General features: G+C 43.4%; 2 protein-coding genes across 4 annotated transcripts; one reads left to right on the top strand and one right to left on the bottom strand.

The window, feature by feature from the left end:
• Positions 1-18: 18 nt before the first annotated feature.
• On the bottom strand, positions 19-15,083 carry SS18L1 (SS18L1 subunit of BAF chromatin remodeling complex). 3 transcript variants are annotated; one of them, XM_027710453.2, is made up of 11 exons: positions 14,996-15,083; positions 10,938-11,014; positions 9,896-9,980; positions 8,932-9,076; positions 6,764-6,961; positions 5,606-5,770; positions 4,591-4,692; positions 4,096-4,188; positions 3,341-3,460; positions 2,470-2,597; positions 19-2,269 (listed from the first exon to the last, which is right to left on the bottom strand). In XM_027710453.2, the coding sequence occupies exons 2-11, from the start codon at positions 11,012-11,014 to the stop codon at positions 2,243-2,245; spliced, it is 1,140 nt and encodes a 379-aa protein (XP_027566254.1). In that variant the 5' UTR covers positions 14,996-15,083; the 3' UTR covers positions 19-2,242. The 3 variants fall into 3 exon arrangements, with proteins under 3 accessions (XP_027566254.1, XP_027566252.1, XP_027566251.1); XM_027710451.2 differs by having other exon boundaries at positions 14,957-15,053; XM_027710450.2 differs by lacking the exon at positions 14,996-15,083 and adding an exon at positions 13,831-14,252.
• Positions 14,804-21,111, top strand: PSMA7 (proteasome 20S subunit alpha 7). Its single transcript, XM_027710454.2, has 7 exons — positions 14,804-15,305; positions 16,586-16,712; positions 17,784-17,908; positions 19,261-19,383; positions 19,793-19,912; positions 20,441-20,503; positions 20,772-21,111. Exons 1-7 carry the CDS (start codon positions 15,210-15,212, stop codon positions 20,862-20,864), a joined length of 747 nt encoding a protein of 248 aa, XP_027566255.1. The 5' UTR covers positions 14,804-15,209; the 3' UTR covers positions 20,865-21,111.
• The last annotated feature ends 1,080 nt before the right edge of the window (positions 21,112-22,191 follow it).

Here is a 22,191-nt window from a genome sequence, read left to right as displayed (position 1 = left end):
AAGAAAAGTACCACCAACTTCATTTTCAGATAATATTTAACTTAAACAGTTTTCAAGCATTTCGTATTACAAAACAGAAAATGATACAATTCATGGAAGAAGTCAAAATGCTGGCATCACTTTGTTTCCACATTAATACATAAAAATGGACAACACATTAAATAAACATTTTGTTATTAACAATTAGAAATATTAACACTAAAAATCATGTATAAATTAGGAAATAAATGTACAAACTATTTCCAAAGTGCTCTTTCAAATACATTATATACACAACATTCACGAAGTTCTTAATGTAAGACATTTCAGATTGATGTAATGTTGCTGTTTCAGTTTAAGTGTTGTTTATATTCTCTCAAAAGCATTTCAGCACTTTCAAAAACCACATAAAAGGCATATTTCCAAGCTGGCAAAGAGCAATATTGCATTCTTCTGGCTACCTATAATATTAAATATTATAAGGAAAACAATCTCACTTCCTTTCTGTTCATTGCTATTTGAGAGTACTTATTTGTATGAAAACACCAGCAGGAAAGATGAGAGAAATGAGGACTGACTAAAAAAATGTCTTCTATTTTACCAGTAATTGAAATTATTAACATAGGAAGGGCAGTGCTTGGACAACATTTAACAGTAAACTCTTCGGTTGTCCAGTTAAAGACTTTCCTATAAAGGAAAAAAAGTAATGAATTGAGAGATGTTCTGTTTTTCTTGTGGTCTTGGTTTTTAAAAATATAAAGTACTTGAACTTGAAATCCCATAAATATACCAGTTCAGACAAAGAACAAGGAGAAAATCCTACAGAGATTACTCTAGATTGCAAATTTGCAGTTAATCTCATATTAAAAAATGCTCGTGGGGTACAGTCACCCCAGCTTTTTGCCTCAGACAAATTTGGACACAGTATTTTGTTCAACACTTACATAAGCACTTTAAAAGTGCTTCTTTTTTTTTTTTATCAACACTTTATAAGAACATATAAAACTGAATAGAAGCGACTTACATTGTTCATACTGATTTTTACATACCACTAGTTTTTATCTCTAAATTCTCCCTCTATAAGTATTCCCTCACTGGTTGACCCCATTAATAGCTCCCCTCTCCATATGCATAATAGTGTTTCACAATTAAAGCTGAATTTAGTTGCTCATCTGCAATAAAGATGGATTTTTTTTTCTTTTACTTCTGAATGATTTCTGTCAAGCTACAAGAGGAAAATAAAGGTGATGATGAACTGTAAGAACAACAGACCAACAAATCCGACAACATTTACGGTTACAATGCTTGCTGGGAGATCTGAGCAAGGGCAGCAGAACCAGAACTAAAGAAGGATGCCAGCCACCTGCTTGTGAAATTTGGCGTGAAAATGTATATCCAAGTTATAAAATTTGGAGTAGCATATTCAAGACGGGACTTTTGCCAGATGTTTTTCTCAGCTAAGCACGATATGAAGCAATATTGACGTCGAGCAGGCGGACACTGAAGATCCCAGAGCTCCCTTCTATTTTTCTTTCCACGACAGAAATACCTCCGTTTACACGGACAGATAAAAGGTGCCTCTAATGATCAACATTTCCACAACCATAGTTTTAGGTCCTCTTTCTGTACCTTTTACAACAGAAATGTGGACTTATGCAGATTACTGAATTATAAGGTTTCGGTAGGTAGGTATTACAGAAGTTGCAGTTAATTTTATTTTTATCAGATGGCATAGAACTGTTTTTATAAAAGGAATGTATCCATCCACTTGTTCTTAAGAAGTTAAGAGCCATGGATTTTGGAGGCTGGCAGGTAATCTTCAATGCATTCAGTTAGAAAAAGATCAATAACCTACCACAGTGAACTTCCCTGGACTGAGATGTGAGTGATGAGCTTTGTACTGAGCCAGACTGCAGAACAACCTGGCTGTTTTCCAGAACGGGGCACAACTGTGATCAAATGATCCTAAAGCTATTTAGAAACATCAAGAATGGGGCAAGGGGGGGGGTAAATGAAAAACTTCTGCGTCGTATCAACATACAGTACTATACACAGCACCAAATATCAAACCATTAAAGCATTGTCTTGTTACCAGTAGTGCACTGCTTCATATCCAGCATGAAATGAACACTGTTCACATACAGACGCTGCTTTGTGCTAAGGGGTAACCAACATATTACAATTAATCAAAACTGCCTGTACATCCAGTTCGAAAGATGGAGAAGATACCATTGAAATAAATCTGACACAGCATCGTATTCCTTTATTGCTGGTAATTTCCATATTGTCCCTGTAAAAAAAGAGAAATAGAAATGTTGAAGGATTATATATTGGAGGCTTACAGTGAGTTAGGCAATTTCTTTTGGTCTGTGAATTTTACAAGACCCACTGAAGTATCACCAATACGCCAGCACCAAATTATCAGATAGATTTATATGCAGAGCTAATAGCTAAATCTGCTTTTTCAGAGCACAGATTTAGACAATTTACCTGCTCATAGCCATAAGGCCTCTGTTGCTGAGCGGATGGGCCTGTCTGGGAAGCTCTGTAACTTCCATATTGCTGCCCCTGTCCCTGTTGGTAGCTGGAATACTGTGAAGAGGCTCCTTGTGCAGGACCTGAGAAGACAGTAAACTCCATTACTAAGGCCTGATTTGCTGGGGGGATTCTTACAGTTAATTACCCCTCAGTGTTAAACATGATGCCAACAAAGTAAGTTCTGTGAGTACGAACTGTGAGTAAATTCCGCCTAGACCTCCCCTCTAGCTTTACACCAGGAGGTGTTAATACTAATAATAACGTAGTTGCAGGACTGTAAAACAGGTTTTACACTTTGCTCAGAAAAAGTGATATACTTCTAAGTGATTTACCTCTCTGAAACCTGTGTTGGCACAGCTCAGTTATTAATTCTATGCAGCTACCTGGCCTTTATTTTGGTAACAATTGCATGTTTAAGTTCCTATCTAATCTGGCTGTGCCTCGAGCGAGGGAGGAGGTATTCTCTGGACTGCTGATGTTCTTCATGTCAGTTCTGAAGGACTAGGTGTGTAGGAGGCCTGGGAACCCAGGCAGTGACATCCTGATAATGTTTAACACAAAGTTCCCCATGAAGTAAATGTCTATTTTCTAACTTTCTTTCAAAAGAGAGAGGGATTCAGGATGCTAATATAACAGTATGGAATGCAGTGCTACACTAATGTATGTTACTGCCTTGAATCCCTTTACTAGCTTTCTGGCTAATTTTGGTACACGGATGACCAAGGTTAATCAAGGAAATAGTTTACAGCCTATTTTAGCTTAGGAATGAGGCATCAGGATGAAGCAGTGCAAACCCTTGACCAGCCAAGGACAGTTTTCTTACCATATCCTTGCTGTTGTCCTGGGTAACTCTGTTGATTTGGGTATTGCTGCTGGGAATATGTTTGCTGTTGTGCAGCTCCCTGTTGGTATCCTGCCTGCTGCTGGCTGTACTGAGAATTTCCTAAGGAGGGGACAATTGAAATAATTTGGTTAGAGATGAGGCAGGTATTTCACTGTACACACGAATCATAAGGAAAACAAAGGCAGAAGGAGCCTTGGCCTGGAATTCGTACTCTGGAACTTTCTTTTCAGAAATAGATGATTGCATTTTGCCAAGCAGGATGTTTATTTCTTTGGTAATTTTTATTTCTTTTGAATAGGAGAGTTATTTTTTTATACACATCACTAAACAAACAAATAAGGAGCCTGTTCCCCAAAGGATTTTTTTTCAACCCAGAAGTGTTTCAGAAGAAAAACAAAGTCACAAAGATAAGGGTGCCTGGGTAAATAGCCAGTTTCTCAAGAAGCCCTCCCACTGTATTTTCTTCTAGATAATGATGTTTATTCATATATCCCAGAAAGACCACTTATCTAGTTGTCACTGGCATCTCCTTGAAATGCCTATGATGGAAATTCCATTTGCTGTATCCTGAAACAATAAAATGAATAGAGGCTCTATAGACAACATTGCTTCTCCTAAATGCCACCTTGCCTGTACCATAATTAATATCTCCAGCTAATTTAGAGTTCAGATATCTTAATAGCATACTGAATTGACTGAGGTACTACTGTTAAGATTTTGATATATTTTCCTACCTCCTTCATAATAGTGTTGTGTGGAGTCATCAAACGACCGGTCGTAGCTCTGCTCAGTGTAGGATGACTGCTGATAGGCATAATCACTGTGTCCTGCAAGGAGTCACAAAGATTTATCACATACATTGTTGATATAACTATACACATGTTGTTGAATGATACACTGTGAAGCTGCTTACGCACCAAGGTGAAGCTGAGAGGAAATACAGACCCCTTATGTGGGAGGTCAAATGCACGGCAAGGAAAGTCACACTTATGGATAAATCTACTGCATTTATTAATCCAAACTGGGCTTTGGGCTCTATTTGCAGCAGTTTGGATAGCAGGGTGCACTGATGAGTATGTTTTATACCAGGCTGCCATGCCCTGGGACTAGAACTTTCTAGCATTTAAACTGGAAATGAATCATGATAGGTTTGCCATGTCCTTGGATGTGGCAGTCACGGTGCTCTGCACTTTATCAGTGTCACAGTGACTCCAGCTCAGAGGAATTACCATCTGGGTAGTACTGCTGATTCATAGGTTCTGATGAGCCTTGGCCATGGCTGTACTGTTCACTGTAATATTCTTCCTGACCCATGTACTGCTGCGAGGAACCTGCAAGGCACAGACAAGACAGAACAACCTGAGCCTGTGGACTCCTAAGGGATGGGTTTCTCTTATCTATGTTTTTTGAAGAAAACAGAGTTTATGTCCAGATAAGTAAACAAGCTACGTATATTGAGAAGAGCTATAACAATGTTTTGCTCACTGGAAAAAGGAAATAAATTTGTATTCTCAGAAAAAGCTGGTTGAAATTGAAATTACACAGCAGTCAGCAACACATCCTAGAACCACTCACTTCTGAGGCAACACTGAAAGCAATCGCTACATTTCATCTACTAATCTGAGTTATGAGAAAGCACAGGAATGGATTTCCATGCTCAAGAAAACAGTCAGAATTAAATATATTTTAATTAATACATTGATTTGTTTATTAGCAAAATTCAGCTTACGTTAGAATCAGTCTAGCAGCTTTATTACCTCTTAGAACTTTTTCCAGAGAGGTCTTAGAGCATGATAGTTATCCTCTGGTGTTTTCCTTTCCTTGGCCTAATTTTTCATTCTAATTGCTGGCAAACTATATCTTCTTTGCAGAAATGTGTTCCTTGTTAACTGTGCCATGTTACGGCTGATCCAACACCATGTGAAAGAATTGCAAAGATTCCCAGTGCCTTCAATGAGCTGTATATCAAATTGTTCATCTTTTCTTTAGAGATACATGATCCCTTTTAGACAGAATTATTTTTCTAAACACCTGAAATAATTAAATAGATAAATCTTGAAAATAGATTCAGGTTCATCTCATTGTCATGACACTTCCACCATTCGGGATCTCCTGTGCTCCTGGATGGGATTCCCTGTTCATAAGCCTGACTAGGAAATTTTGTTGACTCACGTGCCCCACAGGATGGACTGGATATCATCAATCTAACAACAGTTACATCAATGATCTAACAGCAGATTTTACCTTGCTGTGATGCTCTGTAAGGGCCCATGGGTCGCTGCCCCATCATGCTGTTGCCTTGGTTGCTCTGGCTCATCATGGCAATGGAGGACTGTCCCTGGTAGTGCTGGCTCCCTCCTTGTGCCGAGTTGTAATGTGATGTTGCTGCTTGCTGGTGCATCATGGAGACTGCAATGTACATGGAAAATACTGTTTTCTAAAAGGATGTGGCAGTTCTCTCCCGAGTCTCTTTGGAAGCAAGTTAAAACCTCCAACTAACGTGCATCCTGATAATTCTGTGAATTTTCCACAGGGGGAGATGTTTTCCTACTCCATTTATTTAACTCTGCTTATTACATGGTCAGTTCTTGCCATTTGCTTCAGTCAGATATCTAACACTACATACAGCCTTGATTATTATTAGTTAGTTTATTTAAAAGAATGTAAACCTTATTACAGTAGGGTTAAAGAAACAAGAACTGATGCTTGTTGCTCTCTACCTCCTGACCATTTCGTTGCTGTATAGCTTTTCTAATAAACTCTTTCTTCTGCTCCCATCTTCTTGTCTACTTGATGATTATACAGTCTGAATAAATTGATATTCTAGGATTTATTCGATCCCTAAATTTACTGTCAGAAACAATTCTAAAGCATGAGACATCTCATTCAATACTCAGGAGCAAGCTTTTTTTAAATTTTAGATTAATTTTAATTTAGATTAAGAGATTAATTGAATTGTCTGCTAGGTTCTCTATGCCCTGCAAGCAGTGTGAAGTATCAGTAAAATAACAAAATGGGGTGGTAATGTACAAACAGTAAATGTGTTATACTCATTGGCAGGCTCTGTCAGCTTGGATAAAGGGGCTTCTCAGATCCCTCAGATCCCTGGATTTGCTCCCAGGGGTATCAGATAGTGCTGCTGCACCTCTGTCAAACCCTCTTTTCCCCAGCTCATCACTAACCATGGTAAGCTGGCGTAGGTTAAAGCAAGTCTGAAACTGTTCTGACTTACACTGGCGCCTGACACCTTTAAATTCAGAGATGTCTTAAAGCTGGCTTTTCCTCTGGTATGTTTGTCACTGTCTACAGAAAATATTTACAGAACAAATTCATGTGGTGGTGGTAAACCTCTGAGGTCACTGAGAAGTCAAGCTGGCCCAGAAGGAGGAAGAGGGAGGTTACCTGGGTTAGACTGCATGTTGATGTTTGTTCGAGAGACATAATTGCCTATTGACCCCTGGCCTTGCATTGGCACGTTCTGAGATGCAGGCACTGTGTGGCTGTAACCAGGGCCAGTCCCATGACTGCTGACAGTCATACTCAGAGAGGTCGTGGGCATAGTGTTCTGGCCTGACTGCTGCATAGACACGTGGTTGGGACCTGGAAAAATCAGAGAGAGCAACAAGAAAATCTGTGCTATTATTGGCAGTGTACAGTGAGCGTTAAAGCCCTCGCAGCCTTTCTGAAATACCTTATGACAAGACAAAAAAACCTCCCAATCTTCATTATTAAAATGCCCTGTTATCTACAGAGGCATTAGAACTGCCTACTGCACAGTTGGAGTGATCCTCCTCTTCCTGGCAGCCAAATCCAGGCTGTACAGGATTGCGGACGGGAAGAACAAAACCAGCAGCAATGCCCTACAACCAGTTCCTCGGAGGCAGCAGAATTAACAAATGCCAGTAATTTCAGGTACTTCAGAAAACTCTGGAAACATCCATGTGTTACATGTGTGTAGGGAATTATCCAGCTACTCTCCTACTGAGGTGATTCCTGTCAAGTCCTGACTGAGACCAATAAAGAATAAAATGTAGTATATTCCACGGCTTCTTTCCTTTTCTTCCCTCCCTTACAACTCTGCACCTGTTCATTACACACTTCCATCTCCATTCCCATTAGATGAGAAGCTTTCACAAGTCCCAGAGCCCACATATTTGAGTTGTTTCTACATATTTACTCCTAATTTCCAAAAAAACCCACTATCAAGCAAGGGTGTGAGTGTCCTACTCTCACAGCAGGCACATACCATCACTGCTGCTGTTACTCAGGCTACTCAAAGAGGCACTTTACTGCCTTCTCAGTCACACCTTCGATTTGAAGTGTAGCTACATCCTCAGTCAGCTTTCCAGTGCACTGATACTGCTCATGATAAAATACCTTGCACTGCCCAGGTGACTGGGCAGAGAGGGAACTACCCTGAAACCCCACAACTCAGGCTGGGCTTAGTACCAGGCTGGAGCAACCTGAGGGAACTGCCCTGTCTGGTCTGTCCTGTGGATAATTCCAGTCTTCAGGACTGCCAGTCTGGTTCTTTCAATCAGCACTAAATTATTACAAAGACTTGGAGTGTGGGGGGCAAATCAGAGAACCCAGAAACAGCAACACTGAGAACATTAATTCTTAGTAACAAAAAACAATGTTCCGACTGACTTACTATATTACTTATACTAGGTATTAAATCTTTCAAAAAGAAGGCCCTAGAAAATTTAGTAAGTTCACTTTATAAGTTGTACCTGTTTAAAGAAGGTACCTCATCCATTAGTTTAAAAGGTACAATCATCTTGATCACAAATGGATTTTTAAAAACTCAGAAGTAATTTCATAGCTTGCATCTGCTCTTGAGTCCCCCTGCCAAGGTCTGTGATTTTACAATCAGGTATTTCTATTTATAGAAACTGGTTTTGCTCTGTTAGTCTGGGAAAGACCCACAGCAATAAGAACTGACTAGGTAGCTATGAACTATGAAATAAACAGATAATTCATAATATAAAATGCACAGATTAAAAAAAATCTTTTTCAATTATTGTAGTTGTGTGAACAAAAACAGACAAAATATATTATCTTATTAATACAAAATGTGAAAACTCTTGGGCTATGTAGTACAATCTCTGCAGACTTCTGTAGAGGACAAAGGCTAGTGCAACACCAAATGATTTGTAAGAAGGCATATATCCTGGAAGGTCTGCAATTTAAAGGTTTGGTTATGTGGTTAGTCATGCAATTAATTCCATTTTACCCTCGCCAACCCCACCACTTTCATGAGAAAAATGCCACGATATATAATTTTTCTTACTAAGAACCTGGATGCCTCTTGGTGATTTTCATTATGCGTTTTTTAAAAAATGTTTTTAATTTCCTCTGCAGAAATACAAAGCACACTGGAGTCCTTGCAGAAGCCAACACCATTACTGCCTGTAGCCATTTTGTGGTGATTTCAGCATGTGCCTGAAATCCCCATATGCCTGAAAGGTGAGTTAGGAGAGGTCTTTTCCAGCTCTCTAAGTATATTCTGCATTAATGATTTTGTTGCCAAGCAACAGCAAAGCAGCACAAAGGGGACCAAAGCTCACCATTGCTAATCTGACTCTGCATGAGGGAGGAAGGAGGAAGGCCCGTCCCAATGGCATCACTGAGATTGCTCTGGGAATGGAGAGATTGGTTGGATGCGCTCTGACTCATCCCTCCGGGGCCCAAGTTTATATTTTGCGTCGGTGGCTGCAAACAACAAGGAGGAGAAGCAAATTCTTGGTTAGGTTTTTAATTAGAAAAAGAATAGCCCCCAAATTAGTCTGACTGTGACTAAGAACTGCCTCAGCTAAATATGTGTTTCCTTCACGTTTTGTGTAAACCTTTCTTCATGTGACTCCTCCGTGTGAGCGACACTGAGCACGACACAGAGCAGCCGACAGGCAGCACAGGGAACGTCTTAAAATTCTGCTTGTCACAGATTCTGGCTTCTGTGCCCGTCCTTCCCTACTTACACGGATTTCAGAACACAACCACTGCAGGGAATGCATTAGCAAAGACAACACAGAAGTGTGTTGACAGATTGACCTTTGCCAAGCTATGCTGTAGTTTGTGTTACGTGTGATACCTCCCAAATCAATTCACTGAGCAAGAATAACACAATGTTTAAAGACAAAGCCAATACCCAAGTGCTGAATTAGATTTGTGACATAAAATACTGGCACTTTTTCCCCCAAATAAGAACAGATAAAGAATAATGAATCTGGAACAAACGGAGCTGTTCAGATCTGTACCACTGCACCATTTACAGTATAGAGAGTGTTGTACTCTATATATTATATTGTATAGAATACTCTTACCCTTGGAGACAGAGATTAACACAAATGTCCCAAAGAACGTATTTTAAACACAGTAAAAGTAACTTTTGATTTGCTTGGTGGCCTGCTCGGCCACTTCGAAGCTTTTAGCTGGAAAAATACCAAAATATGGTTCATTGACAGTGATCAGTGACAGAATCAAAGAACATTTCCCTCTGGCATAGTTAATTGAAGGTAGACTGGTACTTACAGCAGGAAGCAAGGACTGCATATTCTGGTTAGAGTCTGCTATTGTTGCCAAGTAAACCAGGTTTCTGTGCAAGATTTGTTGGTATCTACAGAACAAGGAGTAAAGCTTATTTGGAAAGGGTTAACAATACAGAAAATTCCAAACCTCTCTTTTTTTTTTTTTTCCTATTTACAAATGGTTAGTTAAATTACATTAGCCCATTTTTGATCTGTCCTAAATAAATAGCAGCAGTAATGACCTCTATCTGTGCTGTCATGTTTTCCATCAAGGATCAAGTGTGTTCAACACCTCTTTTACAAAAGGATAAACCTGGGGGAAGGGAGAGGTAAAATACATTCTCCTTTGAAAGCACTTTGAACTGTGGAGCTGGAGCTCAGCCTCTGAGGACTGACACCCAGTCAGCTGCTCCAACAATCAGCCACTTTCCCTCCTCTATCTAACAAGGATCCTCATAGTAATGAAATTCCAGAACTCTAAAAACCAAAACCTGTTTTCCCTGCCAGCAAGCTGAGAAGAACAAGATTTTTTTCAAGAGTGCTCTAACTGGAGTGTTTGCTCAAGTAAGCAGCAGCACCAGGGCCATTTGTGCTCCTTCACAGTTCTCCATGAACTGGAAAAGCTCGTAATAAAGAACAGGAAGGTTTCCAAAGCAAACTGACAGCTGTGCCACTGAGCAAAGGGAAGAGGCAGACTTCTGGAAACAGGGACCGTGCCAAGAAGGCAAAAGAAAAGGGGGTTTTAGCATTTTCTTTTGACAAGGGAAAAATATCTGGGAAAGTGGCGAAGTAGAGCAAGTGGTCCAGTAACCATATTTGTTTATAATTCTTTTAATAAATGGCCTGTTGAAATATTGTAAATACTAAATACTCAAATACTTCAGAAATAAAACTTCCAAGAACAATATACATTTCTTAATACAAGTGAATCTAAAAGAATATCCCAACTATTCTCTCAGTAATCAGTCACCAGAACTGTTCACAGTACTCTTCTTGAAAGGAAGTCCCAAAAATTTCCAACAAACTCCCAAACCCATAATACTCACTGAGTACATTCTGCAGTTTTCCCCTTGCTCTGATAATCCATAATACACTGTATTAGGTGGTGATTTTCATCTAGCATCTGCATAAAAGAAATATGATCAAAACATGTTACTACAAGAATCGTATGGAAGTCCTGTGTTTTTGTTATCCTCCACCTTCCCTGGCACTGGATGGTGTTTTGTGCAGTTTTGTTCCTTGGGATATTACTAAGTACTTACACGTGACTTTATTGAGCCACAGGATTCTGCTTTCAAATCATTCACTTATGAACAGTTACCTTTAAAGCAGTTAACTGAAATACCCAGCACAGAAGAATGAATGGACTTACCTTTTTTTCCCTTCAATGGCAGATAAATTTTGATGCTGAAGAAGGAAAACGCTTTCACGATGAAACACCTCTGCCTCATTCTAAAATATCACCCAAACCTTTCCAAAATGTCAGATTTTACTGACATGGCTACTTTTAAATAAGAAACAAACTTTCAAATAATTAAACCTACTAGTTTTCCCGCCCGGGACTAGTGTGTGCCAGCTGCTGAACTCGGTGAAGTATAAAATCTACATTACTGGAGCTACTGAAACCATGTTTAAGAGAATTACATCCCAACATGTCCTTTGGGGTAGTTCAGTCCCAATATAGGGAGGACTTAAAAGGAAAACACAGAGTAATTATAGATCATATATATATATATATATATATATATATATATCTCAATCACAATATATACATTGTGGTCCTGCCCATGGCAGGGGTTGGAACAAGACAATCTTTAAGGTCCCTTCTAACCCAAACCTTTCTGTGATCAGTTAATTTATGATCACTGACCTTTATTTAATGAACTCATAACACAATTAAAAGCTTAAAATATCCTTTGATTTGGTTTAAAATTTCAAATACAATAGTTTCTCTCTCTCCCCCAGATTTCTTGTGATTGTGACAAGCTTTCTGCAGGTGAAGGAATAAAATAATAACACCAGCATTTAAAAATTTAGATTTGCCTCTACATGACACTGTTTGCAGGTACCACTGCTACCAAATGCTTGCAAGACTGGGCCTTTGAACCACTGTGTCATCAGGACAGAACTCTTGAGGAAAGAACCATTACACAGAAGACACTGAAGTTCACTGCCCTGTAAATGTTAATTGATGAACTATTTTAGAGCACCATCATCACTGCTCTATTGCCAAAAGCTCTGACTTCCTCTATTTTAGGAGTAGTTGATACTGGAATAAGAACAGCTTTGAAAGACTATCAAAATTGAGTTAATAAATAAAAACAAGCTGCTTATATAATAAGAATGCAAATAAGAATATTCTTCTTCTTCTTCATTGAGACTAAAAAGCTCACTTTAATGAAGATCTTTGGAGTTCCTGCTCAAAAAATGCAGGAGCATCTGCCCCTCTCTCTGCCCCATTTCTATCCTTGACTGTAAATCCCATCCAGTTCCTGTGCCTGGAAGTCTCTTCCTCAGCATTGCCACTTGTCAAAGAGAAAATCACTGCCAACAGCCCAGCACTGATAAACAGCTCTGAAGTAACCTGCCATCAAATGTACCTGGGATGGGAAAGGGTTTTACTCATTATATGTAAAGAAAGAACTTCTGTAAAGTTTCTGAATATGCAAAAGGGAAAGGGCTTGAAAATCAAACTGAAGATACTTTATCTGCCCTTTGTCTGAGAGGTCACGGGTTTAAGTACAAACTATCTGAATTATGAAATAACTCCAACTGATCTGGAGGTTAGACAAAAACTTCTTCACTGAGCCTGAAATATTTCAGTATTTAAAATTAATCGGTTCAAAATACCACGTGAGCTCCACAAAATGGGATGTTTCCAAACAGTTTCCTGAGATGCAAGTCATCCCTTCAGCCTCTCTCGTGGCAGTCTGTTCTGCCTGAATCTCTGCTCTGTCACAGGCTTCCTGTGAGGGTTTTCTTTCCCCTTGGAGCCGTGAATTGGCACCAGCTCATGGCTTGGCTGCACAGCCCCTGGTGATGGGTTAATCGCTGTGTTTGCAGTGGCACTTCTCCACTGGTCAGCCCTCAGGAAGGGACCACACAGAACTCACACGTGGCTGCCACCACAACACACCTGGGCGGTGGGAACGGCCAAAATCAGGACAGAAACACAAATGACAAATAGCAGCCGCAGTAAAAACATGCAGGTTTCTTTATTGACATTTCCAGCCTCGTCGTTCCTGACCGTCACCTTCTGCAGGAGGAGGGGGGTCAGCATGTGTGCAATAGGAAACAATAACTTCCCAACTCGGCACCCTCTGCTTCGGCCTCCACACGAGACCCATGCGGGGATCTCCCCTCCAGAGAAAACCTTCCAAAACCTTTGTTTCTCATTAAACATCAATAAGCACATCACAAATAATAATAATAATAATAATAATAATAGTATATGAAAAATACCAGTGGCTGGTGCTCCCTCTATCTTCTGAGAGATTAAAATTCTGCATCCAGATACAAAAGAAAGCCCCTCCAAATTCAGGATTTTATTTCTTTTTTATTTTTTTAGGTTGGATTCTTTTTGGGGCCAGAAGCTGACACACCATCATAAATTAACCGCATATTTGCAGATTTTATTGCCGTTTCCCAATGTCTGCTTGGCAGCGTTTCCCCTTGGCGAGCAGCGGGGATAACGTGCCATCCCGATTTTATTCCCTGCGTCCTTCCCTCGCTCTCTTTTGCAGCGATCTGAACACCTTTGCTTTGTTCCACCTCCTCCTCCTCCTCCTCCTTCCCCCACCTCTCTCTCCAGCTGTCCATCTCTGCAGCCCTCGCAAATTCACGAGTTTTTCCTGATCGCCCTAGAAATCAGCCTCCAGCTGCAGGAGCGTGGACGGAATAAACGTCTAAAATTGTCTGTATAAAAGCATGCTCTTTTACCTTCTGGATAGTTTGCTGGGTGACCTCCCCTTTGCCTCTTGGGCGAGCAGAAGCAAAGGCAACCGACATGGTGGGGGTGTTTTATGTGCCTATAATATATCGGTCCCAGGCTCTAATAATATTGTTATTATCTGGCTGCTATTGCCGTGCGAGGATTCTCCGCAGTGCACGGCCAGGGGGGCGGCCGCACATGGTACGATCTGCGCCCCGCCACCACCCGCGGGCACCGCACCCCCCGCGGGCGGGCACGGCCCGCGCCTCGCCCCCCAAAAAACCCCCGGAGCCTCGTGGCGGGAGGGAGCGGCGGCGATGTGGGGAAGGGACGGGAGCGGCCCCGCCGCCGCCTCCCCGCCGGCCGCACATGGTGCGTCCCGGCCGCCGGGCTCCCTCAGCCTCGGCCGCGCCGCCCGCTGCGCCAACTGCGTACGCCAACTGCGTACGGCGGGCGCGCCAGCGCGGGCAGAGCCGCGGAGGGCGCCTACGCAAAGTGCGTATCCGCGCGCGGTGCGTACGCAAAGTGCGTACCGGCCCCGCTGAGGGGAGACCGGTCCGTGGGGCCGCGTTCGGCGCCGGGATCCGGCACGGCAGGGACAGGGAGCGGCTGGAGCGAGTCCAGAGGAGGCACCGAGGTGATCAGAGGGACTGGAGCAGCTCTGCTGTGAGGAAAGGATGAGAGAGTTGAGATTGTTCAGCCTGGAGAGGAGAAGGCTCTGGGGTGACCTAATTGGGGCCTGACGGTGCCTGAAAGGAGCCTGCAGGAAAGATGGGGCAACAGAATTTACAGGAACGTGGAGTGACAGGACAAGGGGAAATGGGTTAAAACTGAAAGACAAAAGGTTTAGATGAGGTGTTAGGAAAAAACCCTTCTCTATGAGGGTCGTGAGGCCCTGGCACAGGTTGCCAGAGAAGCTGTGGCTGCCCCATCCCTGGAAGTGTCCAAGGCCAGGCTGGACAAGGTTTGGAGAAACCTGCACTGGTGGAAGGTGTCCCTGCCGTGGCTGGAACGAGATGAGCTTGAAGGTCGCTTCCAACCCATGGCGTTCTATCATTCCGTGAATCCCTGAAAACCCCGCATAGCCCCGGTTACACCTACGGCTTCCTCAAATCACTTAACAGCGTCTCTTACTTTCCGGTGTACCCTCCGCGGGAAGAAAACGCATCTCACATTATTTTAGCGCCACAAGTCGCTCGGAATGGCGTGATCTCCAAGGCGCTTCCCAACCCGAGCCATTCCCGGGTCCCCCGTTCCGGCCCCTGCGCCGTTTGCGCACGGCAGGGACGCAGAGTGCGTACGCCAAGAGCGTAGCGGGGGCGCAGGGCGGGGGCGCGCGGCCCCGCCCCCGGCCCTCCCGCATGACGGTGCGGGTTCTGCCGGAGCCATGAGCTACGACCGCGCCATCACCGTCTTCTCCCCGGACGGCCACCTTTTCCAGGTGGAGTACGCGCAGGAGGCCGTGAAGAAGGGCTCCACCGCGGTGAGTCAGCGCGGGTTGCGGGGCGGCGGGTGAGCGGGGCCCGCGGCGGGGCCTGTGCCGCGCTGCGCTGCCGGCCTGGCGGGCCCCGGGCATGCGGGCCCGGGCGGCGCTGGAGCAGGACCGGCTCTCAGTGACATTCCCTGCGGTCCATCGGGCTGGATACCGCATATGGAGCTGCCTTACAGCCCATCGCTACCTCCTCCGCGGTGTGTGGGGCTCAGGAGCCCTGAGAGGCCTCTAGGGATCCTCTCCTGTGTTGATCTGTATGTGGTGAAAATAGTGGTGCTTTGTGCTTGTTCACGATGCAGATTCCCAGTGGATTGGGAAGCATGTCGGTAAAGGCAAGCAGAAGTACTTTTCTGCCTCGCAGTTTCCACTTGTCCCAAGCTTTTGCTCAGTGGAAGTTTTATTTCATCTGGGGGAGGAGAAAAAAAGTATTAATTTGCAAATGACATATTAATAATTTCAATATATTGTAATAATAATCGTGTTATTAACAACAAGTTGTAATTTAACAAGTAATAATTGTATTTTTAATTCTAATAAGTATTAATTTCCAACAGCAAAAAGCAAACGTACCACCTTTGGGATGGGAATGAATCTAACAAGACTTAGTGCCAAACAGGCTCTTCTTTCCTTTCCCACGAATTAAAAATACTTTAAAAGTGGAGCCGACATCCAGTATAACCCACTTCTGTCTTGTCTCTTGTTGAGCTTAATGTTTTTGGAAACATCTGTAACATGCTGACAGTAGGGCCATAAGAAAAAATGATTCCTGTAATCTTATGAGAAACAGTGGGAGTGAAAGGTCAGGCGGTTTTCTTCTTCCGTGGTGTTGCAAAACGTGTATTTAAAGTATAAATTAGAACATTAGGGCAGCTACTGACAGGCAGCTACAGGTGCTATTTCCTCTGATGTTCAGTGGTTTGGGCTCTGAGTTGAGCTGTGCCACTGGACTGGTGGGATTTTCCTTGTTGGTCCTGGTACTGTGGCTGTGGAAGCACTGATGGTGGAGTTGGGGAGGAGAGCTGGAACATACCTCTTGGGAGTCACAGGGATTTAAATTGGTATAAACTGGTGATGAAATTGCACCCTGAAATCCAGTGCAATATTTGTTACATCAGTTCTGCCTCCTGGTTGAGGCAATGAATGGGAAATTAAATCCTGCCTTGGTTACAGTGGGGAAATTGTATTGGGTATTTACTACTCATTTAGGTAAAGCCTACTGGGATTTCTGGACCTGCTTAACTCCTTTTACTTCTTCTTTTCATGCATTGAAGGTTGGAGTAAGAGGGAAGGATATTGTTGTCCTTGGTGTGGAGAAGAAGTCTGTGGCAAAACTCCAGGATGAAAGAACTGTACGGAAAATCTGTGCTCTGGATGACAATGTCTGCATGGCTTTTGCAGGTAAATGGTCCCTTCAGGGTTTTTGGCACTTATTGGGGCACCTTTGGGTGTGTTTGTGGATTCTAAGAATATAAAATACTGGGCATAACTGGCCAAGGACTGTAAGAAGCAGTTTATTTCCACGGCTCCTAATTATAAAAGTAGCCTGGTGTATGGATAGCGGCTGGCAATTATCTGATGACAGGAAATGCATAAACCAAAGTAAAAGCTCCTCTGTTTTAGTTCAGAAGACTTCTTCTGCATGAACAGCTCTGGATTTGAAGCATAAATATTCTAGTTCCACATTCCTCCTATTCCACATGCCTTGAATTCCATCGTTCAAAGCTGAAACAGGAGGTCTGAAAATTTAAAAAAAACCCATAGATTGAGAGAAAATGTGTTTCAGGAGGTTTCTCTTCAAGTAGTTTAGACTCTTTGTGTTAGTAATACTTAAAGGGAAGATCTGATTTAACTGACTAAAACAACGAGGTTTAGGTTTATTGTGCAGGAGTGAGAGGCTCAGCTCCTTCCCCTGCCCTGCTGCCTTAGCCAAGGGCTGGGATATGTGCAGGGGGGGGTGTCACAAACTTGAGTAAAAGTTCTCTAATAAAAACAAGGCTGTAAATTGAAAATGGCAGCATTAGCTAAAAAGTAAAATAAGAAATAAGTTTCTTTTTAATGTTTTTTCAATGTTAGCTCCTTTTTATCAGCTAACACTGTGCTGCTGTAACCTTGTCAACTAGACAAGATTCGCTGGGCAGATAAAACTGGCTGATGGGGGACTGCCTGAGGAATAAATGTGTGTGAGAATGGAGGTTGCTGATTTGCTGGGATATGGAATGCTGTCAGTAATATTCCCATTGGGTCAGAATTATGTGCATCTTCTAACTCAAACGTGGAAGCTGTAAACTGAGTCCTGTAGTTATTTTGGTACATCAGCCACTTTCTGTTGCCTTGCAAGTGCTCCTGCCTAGCAAACCTGAGAGTGTGAGCTCTCCTTTGCTGTTTTCACTGACCCCATGGGCCTTGTGGGGCCAGACTGGTTGTGTTATGGGGTTGTTTCATGACTCTGAGGACGTGCCGTCGTTCCAGGGCTGACAGCTGATGCCAGGATAGTCATAAACAGAGCCCGTGTGGAGTGTCAGAGCCACAGGCTCACCGTGGAGGACCCTGTCACCGTGGAGTACATCACACGCTACATTGCCAGCCTCAAACAGGTACTTTGGCCTGCACAGAAGTGCTTAAAAATGTGTCCTGGCCTGTTGTGTTACAGATGTTATGTGTAATTGTGAAGTTAGCTGATGTTATGCATAATACACCACTTGTACGTGTAATGTGTAGTTTATAATGTGTGTAATATCTGACACTTCAGACTAAGTGTGTACAGTGTCTGTCCTGGCCTCATTCTACTCACCTGGTAAAAATGAGCACAAAAAAACACATTGTGGATGTTTATTGGGAATGGGTCTTGTAGCAATAGAAGAGTGCTGTGTGGTTTTGGGGGTTTGTTCGTCCCAAGATAAAGAAATTCATTAGTGTTTGTAAGGAGAGCACAGCTACTTGTGTTATGTCATCAGAAACACTCTGCTCATCTCCAGTTCACTCCCAGAACAGTGGGACTGGGTTACTGTCAAACCTTTTCATGGCTCCCTGGAGTTTTTCCTCCTGCTAAGCCATTGCAGGGAGGGGCAAGAGGGGAGCAAATTGGTGCAGTACTTAAATTGTTTTACATTTGATATTCATGAATTTAAAATGAATTGCAGTGTCAAAATATGCCCAGCTGCATTCTGTGAGAAAATGATTTATTTGCCAGTGTATTAAACTGATTTTCAGCCACTAGTGGGGATTAGATAAAATCTAATTTACTTATGCACAGCCATGTGCTAGTACAGTGGTGATGGTAATAGTGTGATTCTTGTAATAATCACCGGTCTGCCAGAGCAGGGCACCACTTCCCAAAGTTTCACTTTGTTCCTTTACAGTAAATCTCACATTTGTGTCTTTGTTCTGGCACATCCACCATTTCTCTCAAACTGTTACAAACACACACTTGGCCCAGTTCCTGCTGCCACAGTGCTGCAGGTCAGCCCTCCTGCTTCTGGTGTGTGACGTGGCAGTGACTTTGCTGACAGTGTCACAGGAGTGCTGTGGCACAGGCTCCAGTGTAACCTCCGTACAGCCACGGAGCTGCCCTGCATGGAATTGTTGCAACTTGTTGGTGAAAACTGCCTTTGTGTTCAGGTGTCCTCATCCTTTCTTTTGGCTTCCTAAGCATGCTTGTGTCACAGCAGGACTTGCAGAAGTGGCTCTGGCTGTCTCAGCACCACCCAGCAGCCGGGGAGATGGTTCTGGTAGCTGTCACCGGGGGTAGGAACAGGGGCTGGACAGGAACCACCCCTCACTTGCCCCCCTTAAGGTTCTGTGAGGTAAAGAGTCCTGCCTTTAACAGGGAGATTGGTAAGAGAGCCAGCTAAAAGTATTTCTGGTTGTGACTTCTCCAGTGTCTGCTTTGCACTCTAGAAGTGTTTTCAGAACTGCTTCTGAGTGAGTGTCTGTCCTTCCTGCTCAGAGGTACACGCAGAGCAATGGCCGCAGGCCCTTCGGGATCTCTGCCCTCATCGTGGGCTTTGACTTTGATGGGACCCCACGGCTGTACCAGACCGACCCCTCTGGCACATACCATGCTTGGAAGGTGAGTTGGTTCAGTCTCTTGTAGACATGGGATGAAATATTTGTGACTTAATGTTCCCTTTAAAGAGGGACTGGTGTAGAAAGGAGATCTTGCTGGCCAGATGGTACTGGCTCACAGCTGCAAAAACCCTTAATGATCAAATGTACTGAGAGCTGCAGTCTGCAGTTCAGCTTTCCTTGGGAAACCTTTTCCTGCTTCCCAAAAAAAAACCCAAACCCAACCTACCTGTGTGTGACAACTCTCTTTGTGTTTGACATGAGGGAAGCAAGATGTTCAGCCTCCTGAAAAGTACACGGTGATCACAAAACGGCTTCAGATTATGTAATTGTACAACTTGTATTTCTTGCTTATACTGTAAATGAAATCTCTAAAATCCCATTCATTGTCTTTTTCCCCTTAATGTTTCCAGGCTAATGCCATTGGCAGAGGAGCCAAATCTGTGCGTGAGTTCCTGGAGAAGAACTACACTGATGAGGCCATTGAAACGGATGATCTGACTATTAAACTTGTCATCAAGGCTCTTCTCGAGGTGAGGCTCCTTCACATCCCTTGTGTGGCTTTTCACTGGGTGTCCAGATTCACTTCTTACATGTGAATATGGGAAAATCTTCATGGCTGTCCCAGGGAAGTACTGCAAAGGATCTGTGAGAGCTGTTTGCTGTGGGTGTGGAATTAAATTCAAGGTTCAGAATATCTGGCGTAACAATATCCATAGTTTACACAGAAGAACTTACCAGCAGTTCTGAGGAGGAAAACAGACTTCAGTTCTGGGCACCAAAGATGTGTGAAACCACACACTGAATATTATAAGGTATAGAAAATATCCCAGGTCAGGTGGTGGGCTGAGGTGTTCTGGTGTTCTCCAGCCACTGAGGGCACTGGCACCAGCGTGAAGACCCTCGTGTTTTGAGAGTCACACTGCTGCTGGCATCAAGAGCTTAGAGCTAAGGAGTGAAATACTCCCCATCCATATCTGTTCTCCTTCCAAGGAGACCTGAAAGGGCTTTGTTGGAATGAATTATTTGCCATGCTGCTAATGCCTCCCCGTGCCTCTCAGGTGGTGCAGTCTGGTGGGAAGAACATCGAGCTGGCGGTCATGCGACGGGAGCAGCCGCTGAAGGTAAGGCCTTTGTTTGCTTCTCTCCCTTTGAGCCTGCCTCTGATACTGTCCTTGTTGATCTGCCTTAACTCCCAGCCCTTAATCTCATATTCTGCACTGACAAATACTTCAGTTTATTCTTAGTGGCCAAGGAATGTTGTTGTGTCTGCAGCAGGTACCTGCCTCCGGGTAAACAGTTAACGTTCTTCCCATCGCAGAACTAGAATCGCTTCCATAAATGCCTCTAAGTTTATTGGTATCTTGAGGGTCACCTGTGTTTCTCTTTTAGATCCTAAACCCTGAAGAAATTGAGAAGTATGTTGCTGAAATTGAAAAGGAAAAGGAAGAAAACGAAAAGAAAAAACAAAAGAAAACATCATGATGAATGAAATGCAACCGCTTAGCTGCTTGTTTTTAATTCGAGTGATGGGTTTTTCTGTATAGACATGTAGGCATTGCACTTACTCATACTGTGCCCTCTTGAGACCTACAATAAACCTACTGATTTTTTTTTAAAGCTGTTATTTAAAAAAAATCTGTCTGTTCCTTGGATTTTAATTACCCAGGATGATTTGCTTGGCTACAGAACAGCAGCAGTGACCCATTAAAGGACAGAGACTTTGCTTGCATGTTTTTCCCTGGACACTTCACTTTGTTTAATGGATCTTTTCCACACTGTCTCAGTTCTGAGCGTCTCCCTTTATGTTTTTTTAAGCAGCTGTCTTGAGGGTTGTGTTATAGCCTTTACAGAACTAATAAGGAGTTAGGGAAGAAAAAGCCCAAATGGCATCAAGGTGAAAGGGCTGAGTCTGGACACAGGCCTTTCAGCAGCCTGTGACAGCAGGTGTGTGTTTTACTGCTGAAGGATGGGACAGAGATGGTGGGGCTGTGTTTTGGGAGTCAGCAGGAGAAGCCACTGCTGCAGGCACATCCCCAGGGCAGAATTGCATGACTTGGTGCTTCCATCAACTGTGCATGGCTGGTGTGGGTCAGAATAAAGCATTGCTGTTGTGATTGCCCACGAGGGGATTCATACACCGGGAACTAAAGAACTACACCCACTGTTACATACAACAGAGCTGAACCACAAAGCTCTACTCCTTTCATTTTTGCCTTCACATACTTCCTCTCTACCCCTTACACCTGGACTTGGTTTTAGCTCTTGTTTCATGATTGTTCCCAGTCCCAGTGGTTGTGTGAGCAGGGCTGCAGGGACCTGCTGCTGTGCACTGAAACCACATTGCTCTTGAGGCAGGATCTGTTCTGCAGCCATTCACATATATAATGGCATATGCTATGGATAAATGTGAAGGTGTGAGGTGGCAGCTGTTTACTGAGATGCTGTATAACCAGCCCAGAAGAGATGTGACTGGGAACGGGGAATTTTATTTCAGGCAGGTGTTTGCATTGCGGCATCTCCACTGCCCAGCTCTGGTCACCGAGAAGCTCTTTCCAGCAGGTTCATCAGCTGCCACCACCTCTGGGCTGTGGGAGGACTGGTCAGGAGGATTCTCTGAGTACAGGGACCTCAGTGGCACTGAGGAGGCAGGAAGGGGCCATCTGGAAGCTGAGGCTCTTCCTGCAGGCAGGGTTTGGCAGGGTCAGAACAGGACCCAGCTGGCAGCAGGCACAGCAAGGACTGAACGTGGCCCAGGAGCCTGCAAGAGGCAGCTCAAGGACTGGAGGAGCCAAAGGCAGCAAACACAAAC

The sequence above is a fragment of the Pipra filicauda genome, unplaced genomic scaffold, assembly GCF_003945595.2.
Source record: "Pipra filicauda isolate LSUMZ 115617 unplaced genomic scaffold, ASM394559v2 scaffold13_size5146498_pilon, whole genome shotgun sequence".
Lineage (NCBI taxonomy): Eukaryota > Metazoa > Chordata > Aves > Passeriformes > Pipridae > Pipra > Pipra filicauda.
The sequence above is the reverse complement of the archived record's forward strand: the minus strand, read 5'-3'. Positions and strand labels throughout refer to the sequence as shown.

Excerpts from the sequence above, each read along its gene's own strand:
- SS18L1 (XM_027710450.2), bottom strand. The coding sequence starts at position 13,899 with ATGTCGGTTGCCTTTGCTTCTGCTCGCCCAAGAGGCAAAGGGGAGGTC. Across the intron at positions 9,077-9,895 it reads TGCAGTCCTTGCTTCCTGCT|CCACCGACGCAAAATATAAA; the intron begins GTAAGTACCAGT and ends TGTTGTTTGCAG. Across the intron at positions 5,771-6,763 it reads CAACATGCAGTCTAACCCAG|TCTCCATGATGCACCAGCAA; the intron begins GTAACCTCCCTC and ends TGTACATTGCAG.
- PSMA7 (XM_027710454.2), top strand. The coding sequence starts at position 15,210 with ATGAGCTACGACCGCGCCATCACCGTCTTCTCCCCGGACGGCCACCTT. Across the intron at positions 16,713-17,783 it reads TGTCTGCATGGCTTTTGCAG|GGCTGACAGCTGATGCCAGG; the intron begins GTAAATGGTCCC and ends CCGTCGTTCCAG. Across the intron at positions 20,504-20,771 it reads GACGGGAGCAGCCGCTGAAG|ATCCTAAACCCTGAAGAAAT; the intron begins GTAAGGCCTTTG and ends TTTCTCTTTTAG.